Here is a 9,473-nt window from a genome sequence, read left to right as displayed (position 1 = left end):
GTCGGGGTGTGTTTGCGTGTTCCCGGGCTTCCCACCGAGGAGCGCTGGAGCTGTTGTAACCAGAGAGCAGGAGCATTTTAAGTCATGTAGAGGCACGCAGGGAGCAGCGCTTGGTCAGCCATGGCTGGAGGAGGTGGCTGACAGGTACTGCAAAAGTGTAAAGGATGGTTTGGATTATTTTATTTTGTTTTCTTTGCTCTGTAACAAGCCCTAAACCCTGCTGTTTGTGCTCGCAGATGGCGGGTGAGAAGGCGCCCGCGGAGAAGAAGCCAGCTGAGAAGAAGCCGGCCAAGAAGAAGGCAGGGGAGAAGAAGCCGGCGGAGCAGAAGCCAATCCAGAAGGCAGCAGGGGACAAGAAGAAGAGGGTGAAGAAGTACCATGCCAGCCGTAACCCCACCCTGGCCCGGGGCATCGGGAGGTATTCCCGCTCAGCCATGTACGCCAGGAAAGCCTTGTACAAGCGCAAGTACACAGCCCCAGAGACAAAGGTAGGGTGGGAAACGCTGTGGGAATAATCGTATTTGTTGTGGTGCTTTTGGTTTGGACTGTGCTGAGTTTTCCCTGTTCTTTGCACACAGATAGAGAAGAAGAAGAAGGAAATGCCCCGTGCCACCATCACTAAGCCAGTGGGTGGAGACAAGAATGGAGGCAGCCGGGTGGTTAAAATCCGGAAAATGGTATGGAAAAGCACTGGGATGCTCGTGGTTGGGTCCAGGTAGCTTTAGGCTGGGTGATGAGCCTCGGGCCTGGGGGATGTGGGGACCTCAGCCTGTGCTGTGCTTCATTGTTGGCAGCTCTCCTTGAGCACAGACCCAGCGTTCTTGGGAGATGGTGGGAATTTAGGTGGGAATTCTGTGCCCTATGTATTGCTGAGGTGGAAGCACACACAAATACAGAGCTGGACTCAAAATATTCCAGGAAACACTCTGTGTGTTCCCAAGCACTGGCTGCAGCAGAAATCCTTCAGCAAGCTGAACTTCAGGGAAACAGGGACAACCCTTTCTGAGGGTTGTCCAGCTGTCCTGTGGAACACAGGTGGTACAAGATGTTTGTTCTCTTTTCCCAGCCCAGGTACTACCCCACGGAGGACGTTCCCCGGAAGCTGCTGAGCCACGGCAAGAAGCCGTTCTGCGAGCACAAGCGGCGCCTGCGGGCGTCCATCACCCCTGGCACGGTGCTGATCCTGCTCACCGGCCGGCACCGCGGCAAGGTGGGCACAGCTGCTGGCACAGGGGTTTGGCAGCATTTCAGCCACCCTGAATTTCTCAGCTGATTTCAGCTGACTCTTCTCGGCCACTGGGTGCAAATCTGTGGCTTCTGTCTGGGTGTTTTCCTTGTCCAGCCTTTAGGGGAGGCAGAGTTGGAATATTTGTTAAATTTAGGTTGTTCTGAGGAGAGCTGGAAGTAAAACAGGCTCAGCCAGTTGCTTGGATGACATGAAAGGAGTCTTGCTGCAGTGCAGAGCAGCAGAGACAGTGCCTGTTTCTGTTTCTGCAGCAGCAAACACAGAATTTTGTCCCACGGTAGTTACTGCAAAGGAAAAATTAAGAGTTTTATTCTTAATCTAATTATCAAGGTAACACTGGATTGTTACATTGGGTTCTCCATCCTCAGGATGGTCACCAACACAGCAGGCATCCTTTATTTTCTTGAGGTCTTTGATGTCATACTCTGTAAAGAATGCTGTCAGAGAAGGAAACCTTGACCAGAAGGAACGAAACACAACTGGGGAATAGCTTTAACCATGTGATGTCTTTGTGGTGTTTATCCAATTCCTGCCTGTAACTCGTACAAAGGATTTGGGTGATGGGATGGCTGCTGCCATCCTGTAGGATGGGGGAAGAGTAAAGCTGGAGTAATTGGCTTTGCTCAGCCTTGAGTGAGGAAGCTCATGGAGAGTCACGCTCAGTTGGAGAGGAGTTAATGAAGTGCTGGAGCTTGGATCACAGGGTGGCAGCTCCTCAGGTGGCACAGCTGAGCCACACCTGGAGCACTGTCAGTGCTTGTACCAGTAACAGAGTACAATTCCAGTTTGGCTGTGGTATGGAAGCACTGGGACCTGAGGATTGATACCACATCTCATTTTTTACAGCGTGTTGTGTTCCTGAAGCAGCTTGATACTGGCCTTCTGCTTGTTACAGGTAAAAATTTTTATTTAAACATGATATTTTTGTTTTGGGGGGTTCTGTGAATTTGGGGTGGATTTTTTTAAGTTTGTTTCTGGGGTCGGTAGCACAACAGATCTACATGTGTTTGCTTTGGCATGTCAGTGTGGAATCACATTTTGTGGTGGAGTAACCACTCCTGGAGGTGTCCAGGGAATGACAGAATGTGGCACTCAGTGCTCTGCTCCAGTTGATGAGGTGGTGATCAGTCAAAAGTTGGACTTGATGATCTTGGAGGTCTTTTCCAACCCTGATGACTCTGTCGTTTGTGACATTGCAGGGAAGTGGAGAGGAGATAATTAAGCTTCAGTATCTGACTACCTGGAAGAGCTCAGGAAGTAAATTTTTGTATTTAGAGGGCTTTGAGGGCTTTGACTGTTGAGATTTTAGCTGGAGGCAACTCTGAAGGAACTGGTCATCACACAGACTACAAAAATTCAGCTTCAAGGCAGCGGTTTTCACCAGAAAAGCTGACTTTGTTCTCTCTTGTCTTCTCTGCCTTCAGGCCCCCTGGCTGTCAACCGTGTCCCTCTGCGTCGGGCCCACCAGAAATTTGTTATCGCCACATCCACAAAGGTGGATCTCACTGGGGTGAAAATTCCCAAGCATCTCACTGATTCCTACTTCAAGAAGAAGAGGCTGCGGAAGACCAAGCACCAGGAAGGAGAGATCTTTGACACTGAGAAAGAAGTAAGGGACAGGGTGGTTCTTTCTTTCTCAATGCTCCTGGATAGGCTGGAAAGGGGGAATTAGCAGGAAACAAACGGATTTTAAGTGGTCATTAATAAAGTGAGGTGATGCCATTAAAATGAGGTAACCTCCCTTTTAAATTTGGGGATTTTTCTCACAGGAGAAGGAGTGATTATTCCAGATAAATGTCTTTTTTGACCAAGAAGCACCTTTACTGTGTTGGCTCCAAGGGGTGCTTCAGCGCTCCACCACCTTCCCATTATTTAGAACAAAGAGAGAAAAGATTTCTTGAAAAATCCCAAAACTTAGGGTTTGCCCTGAATTTTCTTCTCTCTCTAAAGGATTCTGCAGTTGCTCCCCAGGAATTTGATGTTGTTCTTTGTGCTTTGCAGAAATATGAGCTGACGGAGCAGCGCAAGGCAGACCAGAAGGCCGTGGATTCCCAGATCCTGGCACGGATCAAGAAGGTGCCTCAGCTCCGGGGGTACCTGCGCTCCACATTCTCTCTCTCAAATGGAGTTTATCCTCACAAATTGGTGTTCTGAGCCTTCTGGAAGCACCACATTAAACTCCAAGGGAAAAAAAGAAAAAGCAAGGATTTGTGGTGTGTTCATTTCAGTCTGTCACAGCAGGTGTTTTTCACAATTCTTGCAGTGTATGTTACTGTGGGTTAAACTCTGAGGGGCTGCAGGTAGTGACCAGAATTTGGAGTGTGCAAAGTTGGGAGGTGGAAATTTTGGCTGTTTTAGTTTGGTGGTGTTTGTTGGATTTTTTTTTTTAACTACTGAACATAAACAGGAATTCAGCTTAACTCTGAGTGAGCTGGGGAGGGATCCTGAAGAGATTTTCCTTCGGGAATAGCAGATAATGCTGGGCTGACACAGTCCAGGATAAAATCTGGATAAAATGTGTGTGCTGAACCTCAGCAAACAGGGAACTTTCTAGAGGTATTTCAGGAGCTATGCCTTAATTTTGAAGTGGAAATGCTGGGAATACTCCACAGTTCTGCAGGATAACTTATTCCTGAAACTAAAAAAGTACAGACTATATGTCCCTTTCCTGTTCTTCATCCTTGTGGGATGTAAGGAGTATATCTGCTTAGAACAGAAAGCAAAAGCATGATCTTAATTCTGTAGGCTTGGAAATCGGTTCAAAAACAAGGTGCTTCTGTGAAGGGGAAGTATTTTTGTATCCTGGGAGACTTCTGGAGTCTCTACAAATTTTCCTATCTCAAAAGGTGGCTGAAAGTGAGTGGAGAAAGTTCATCCTGTGTTTCCTTTGTGTTGAACTCAGCAGAAAGCAGTGCTCTTACACAAACCAGGGATGCACAGATCACCAAGTCTGGCACTCTGGAGCTCTTCCTTAGCCAGACTTCTGCAGGAATCCAGGTTTATGTAACTGTACCATCTGTCTGCCCAGTAATTCTGAGCTGAAGTAGCCAACAGGGTTAGACTTGGTAAGAAATAGAGATTTCATCAAATTCATACAGGCTCCATGGAAAGGGGGTAGGAAAGGGAGCGATACAACCCTCCCTGAGGTGGAAGCCATGCTCAGTGGGAAAGAGGAATTGGGCTTGGAGTGCTCCAGAGGCAGTGAAAGAACTTGGACACCTGTGGAGTACCTGGTTTGCACCAAGGGGCTGTGGTCTGGTGCTGGTGGGTGTTACAGTGTGTGGAAGTGAAAGCACTGGGCACTCCCACCATCCTCCTGATGATAATTAACAGGCTGGGAGATCTGGGGGTGTTCACCTGGAGAAGGGAAGGCTCCAGGGGAACCTTCGAGCTCTTTGCACTGTCTAAAGAGGCTCCAGGAGAGCTGGAGAGAGACTTGGGACAAGGGATGGAGTGACAGGCCAAGGGGGAATGGCTTCCCACTGCCGAAGGGCAGCGTTAGATGGGATACTGGGGAGAAATCCTTCCCTGGGAGGGAGGTGAGGCCCTGGCACAGGGTGCCCAGAGGAGCTGTGGCTGTTCCATCCCTGGAAGTGTCCACGGCCGGCTTGGACGGGGCTTGGAGCAACCTGGGATAGTGGAAGTGGCAGGAGTTGGAACAGGATGAGCTGTGAGGTGCCTTCCAAGCGAAACCAGCCTGGAATTCTCTCTGAAGTATCAGTGAGGCTCAGCAGAGGGAGGCAGAGAGCTGCCTGTGTCCCGGTGCAGAATTCCTAGCCTGGCTGGGAGGTGGCTCTGTGCTGTGTTCTGCCCTGTGTTCTTTATTTTCCCTGCCATTGGAATTTTGTCTGTGATTTGTTACATCTTCTCTTGTGTGTGGTTTGGTGGATAATGGACTTAGTCAGAGGTTTTTCAGTTAAAAGGAGTTTTTCCTGCAGTTCTGGAAATGGCCTGTTGACATGAATCAACTCAAAAAAGATACAGAAGGGTTGCACTCATCCCCCTGCAACTGCTAAGGTAGGTCTAAGAAAAATCTTAACCAAATATGCTTAGAAAGTTCACTTAAATTAAAAATTGTGTGTGGGAACACTGAAATGGGGAAAGCCCCATCCAGCAAGTAGAATCAAAAGAGTTCATATGAGCATGGGGTATTGTAGTCTGCAACCCCAAATTCAGTCACACACTTGTGCTCTTGAGGGAAAACTGCAGCACGTATTAATGCTCCAGTCATCCCCTTCCCTCTGGGAGTGGGGAAGTTGCAGTAACAAAATAGCCCCAAAACCAATTGGGTGTGGAGATTCAACCATGTTCTCTGGAATTCCTGGTTGCTCTGGCACATTCCTCCTTTGTGGATCAGGAGACACCTGGAACCATTAACCTTGTTTGCTGGGAGGGGAGGCTCTGTCTGCCAGTGTGCTGTCAGGAAGTGATTTGGAAATGGGAGTTGGTTATCAATAGATGCTGGTCTGCAGCAATGGCCTCACGTGCTGCCACTGCCCCGTTCCTGTCACCTGTGTGACGAGGTGCTGACAGTAACACACCCTGCAAGGTGGGGAGGGAGGAAGGAAGGGAGGAATCTCTCTGCTCCTGTCAATCCCTGAGCTGAGTCACTGGCCCAGCTGGATGCCAGTGTCACACCAAGGGATGTGGGAGCAGAGAAAATTGGAACACCAAATCCTGCCTTCCCGAGGCTGAGCAGCTCCTCAGGCCGTGCTGCAGCAAATGGAGATGGCAAAACCCTCATGTTCCATAAGGAGAGGCAGCTAGTGATCAGCTGTGATGTGTCTGTCTCCAACCTCCCAAATATTTTCCCTGAATTCTGTGAAATCTGCCTTCTTTCTGACAAGCTGCAGGGTGAGGGATGGCAAACAGGAAAAACGAGGCCTGTCCAGGTGACCAGCACAGAGGGATTTTTCAATCCAGATAATGCTGGCCACTACCTGAGCACCACTTGCAGCACATAAAGAGCCTTTGTGTGTGTTCTGGCTGTGCCCAGCATTTCCCATTCCCAGCATGTGAACAGTTCTGCAGCCTGGGCTCGCTGAGTCACTGCTTTTTCCTGGGCAGCCCCCACAGAAGAAGCCAGAGACATCCAAAGCCTCCATCACCCAATGAAAAGTGCTGGAGATGTGCAGCTCCAAAAATAGTGACAGACTCAACCACAGCAGCACTTCATTAGCATCAAATGTGCTCTTTGCTTCAGCTGCCTAATAAAGTGATGTGTAATTATAATAAAGCATCCTTTGGAGAGGAAAGGGAGAGGGATGTTGGCTTTCCCAGGGAATTGATAATAAGATGTGATACCTTGTTATCTCCAGGCACCTATTTTTACCTGGCAGCTGTGCAGTGACCTGGTGGCTGCAGTTCCAGCCCAGTGAGGCTCTGTCCAGCTGCCACGGTGGGCAGTGGGCTCAGGGAGGCAGACTCTGCCTTTGCCTGTGGAATGAGGATCCTTCTGGGACCAGGATCCTCAGGAGAAACTGAGGCTGATCTGCAAGACTAAGTCCTTTCCAGTGCCAGGTTTGTAAAGAACAGTTACCTGTGGCATTTCAGCTGTGACACTCTTGGGTTTGACCTTAATTAAGAGAAGGTGCTCTGGTATCTGGAGTGTGAAGGTGCTTTCATGGGACTGCCACACCTTTTGGGCCAGGTGGTGAGGAAAATTTGCCAAATTCCCAGATGTCCAGTGGCTGGCTGCTCAGTTCACCTGTGCTGTAGGATGTGCCTTGTTATGAAGGAGAGACTGACCCTTTTTCTCCCAGCATATCCCACCTGATCCATGCCCTCTCTCTCTCCTCAGAGTTCAGAACTGTTGCAGAAAAAAAATCACTCTGGATGTTCCCACGAGCTCAATAAAGAATGATCAAATAAATGCCAATCCTATGGATACAGCATAAAGAGCCTCTGCTCCTATCCTGGTTTGGGAAGAGGAAATGAAGTTCCCAGCCACTATTTACCTGTTAATTTGATTTCTCCAGTTCTCCTGCATTGCAGGCTGCACTAAGCACTTGACAACTCATTGCTTAAGCAATTAAAGCAATTAAATACTTATTTTTCTAAGGATCTTATTCATAATAGTCCTTGCTATGTTTTGTTCTGGAAGCCACTGGTTGAGCAAAGACAGGCAGTGCCTGAGTCACTGGGCCTGGGATAGTTGCGTGTGGAATTTGCCATGGGTGCCAAGGAACAACCAGGACATTTTTCTTTATTTAGTTACTTTTTAATTATTTGTTTGTTGTTTGGAGTGTTTAGACCAGAGCAGTCTTAACCCTCTCCCAGATATCAGTCAAAACCCCCATTTTTGTCAGCTGGCTGGCTTTTTTGGCCTCATTTTATGTATTTTTCCACCCCATTATTTGAGTGTTTATCTCAGGGGAAATGACTTTGCCTGATGGATTGTACACAGAGCCAGCAGCTTCTCTGACCTAAGCATGGTTCACACTCCACCAGACATAAACACTTATTAGTTGTAATAGTGATGAGGAGAGAGGAAGCACAGTAGTGAAAAAAGGACTTGAGATGAAAGAAATTCTATGGTTTTTTCCTCAGCAATATTGATTTTTTTGTGCGATCCTGAGCAAGTAACTTATTTTCAGTGAGGTCTGGGCTCCCATACTGCAGAAAGCAGAAATTTTTTCTCATGTCTGGTCTCAAGAAGTGCTTTCAACTTCAGAAAATGTAAAGTTTATGTCTATTTTCTAAAGTACATAAAAGAATAAGTGTCTGCTTGGCTGACACTGAGAGGGGACTGATCTTGTTCTATAAGCTCATATTAACATTTCATACTAAAAAATTCAAACATTGTGTTGTGCTGAAGACTGGCACAGGTGGCACGAAGAATAAATGTTTTCATAGTCCTATTTATCAGTTTTAATGTCATTTTTTGCAGAATTTAGGCTGTTTTATTTGTACAGGGCAGCAGAGCTCAAAGATTCAGAGACTCTGGAGCCAATGTGTGTTTCTGCAGTTGCCTGATTAACAGTTCCTGGTGCTTTGCCTGCACCAGGTTTTAATTGGTTTTAATGATGATCACAACCAGCTTCTCATATTTTACATCTGCTGGGCACTTTGGCCTTGTGACACCCAGCACAGGTAAAAAGTTGCCATTAGAACACCAAGAAACCACACAAAGGTAAAATGATTTCTCCAATCCATTGGAATAAGCCAGTGCGATGCAGAGAGCCACCCCAAGGAACACAAGGAAAGGCTCTAAATCTCATGGAGAAAATAAAGATTAAACCAGAAGCAATTTCATCTTCATCTATGTTGTCAGTCCTAGTGGGTGTAGAGGTTTTCCACTGGCCTGACAGATGCCTTAGGATGTGGTTGTTTTCAAAATTAAGGCTTTCAAGTATCACCATGTGCTGTACATGGGATCCTGTTGTTCAAAATGGCCATTTTCACAAGAGGAAGTAAAACCGAAGATAAAATGCACAAAAGCAGTCCTTGGTTCACAAGGGAGGAAGGACATTTTTCAGAATAAGGCCCTAAAAAGAGTGATGCACCCTCAAAATGATGTCACCATTCAAATTCCTGGTGTGAGTGTCCTGCTGAGCTGAAAGGAAGATCTCTTTTGTGGAATTTCACAGAAATTGGTGGGGAACCAGAATTCTTCCTTCAAGTAAACACAAAAAGCCTGACCAAATGCCCCTGTGGAATCAGGGAACTGAAAGCACAGCAACTCTTGCTCAAAGGAGAGGCACATGGCAGAGCCCCTGTGCATTGCACCTTGTCCACACGGCTTCCCTGAGGCCTGACAAAGTGCAAAAAGGAGCTTTGTGTTTGTGGGAGAGAAAAAAGCAAACACATGCCCAGAGCAGAGCATGGAGGGAGAAAAGGAAAACTGCTTTTTGAGGCTCCTGATGCAACAGAACCTTCGAGAGGGTTGGGGTTTTTTGTTCAAATTCTGGCTTTGGTCAAAGCACTGAGCATAAAAATGTGTGGTTTATTGAATCCAACACTCCAGGAAAGACTTGCCTGCTTTGTAATTAAACAGACTTCATCAAGGCAATGTCTCACATCATTCTGTAACTGCCTTCTAACACAGACAACCCATTAATCCTCAAACTGCCTGACAGCTTGAATAAAAAATATAATTAAAATAATACAAATAACAGCACAAATTGTGTGGTTTGGGCTCCCTTGAAATAACTGCTGATTTCACAAGTGCCTGAGAAGGGTGTCCCAGTGTGAGCCAGGCAGTGCAGCTGCTCCTGTGGATTTATAA

The 9,473-nt window shown here is 47.1% G+C and overlaps 1 protein-coding gene and 1 long non-coding RNA gene across 2 annotated transcripts; both read left to right on the top strand.

Moving 5' to 3' along the window:
* The first annotated feature begins 197 nt into the window (after positions 1 to 197).
* Positions 198 to 3,453, top strand: RPL6 (ribosomal protein L6). Its single transcript, XM_008634063.2, has 6 exons — positions 198 to 488; positions 579 to 677; positions 1,067 to 1,210; positions 2,093 to 2,141; positions 2,671 to 2,855; positions 3,248 to 3,453. The coding sequence occupies exons 1-6, from the start codon at positions 237 to 239 to the stop codon at positions 3,398 to 3,400; spliced, it is 882 nt and encodes a 293-aa protein (XP_008632285.1). The 5' UTR covers positions 198 to 236; the 3' UTR covers positions 3,401 to 3,453.
* Positions 3,454 to 4,841: 1,388 nt separating this feature from the next.
* LOC108446865 lies at positions 4,842 to 8,110 on the top strand. The gene is made up of 2 exons (XR_001862195.1): positions 4,842 to 5,263; positions 7,047 to 8,110. It is a non-coding gene; the product is annotated as an uncharacterized LOC108446865 (long non-coding RNA).
* Positions 8,111 to 9,473: the final 1,363 nt, after the last annotated feature.

Source organism: Corvus brachyrhynchos, unplaced genomic scaffold (genome assembly GCF_000691975.1).
Source record: "Corvus brachyrhynchos isolate BGI_N302 unplaced genomic scaffold, ASM69197v1 scaffold114, whole genome shotgun sequence".
NCBI classification, from domain to species: domain Eukaryota; kingdom Metazoa; phylum Chordata; class Aves; order Passeriformes; family Corvidae; genus Corvus; species Corvus brachyrhynchos.
Note: the sequence above shows the minus strand (reverse complement) of the source record. Positions and strands in the feature narration are given on the sequence as shown.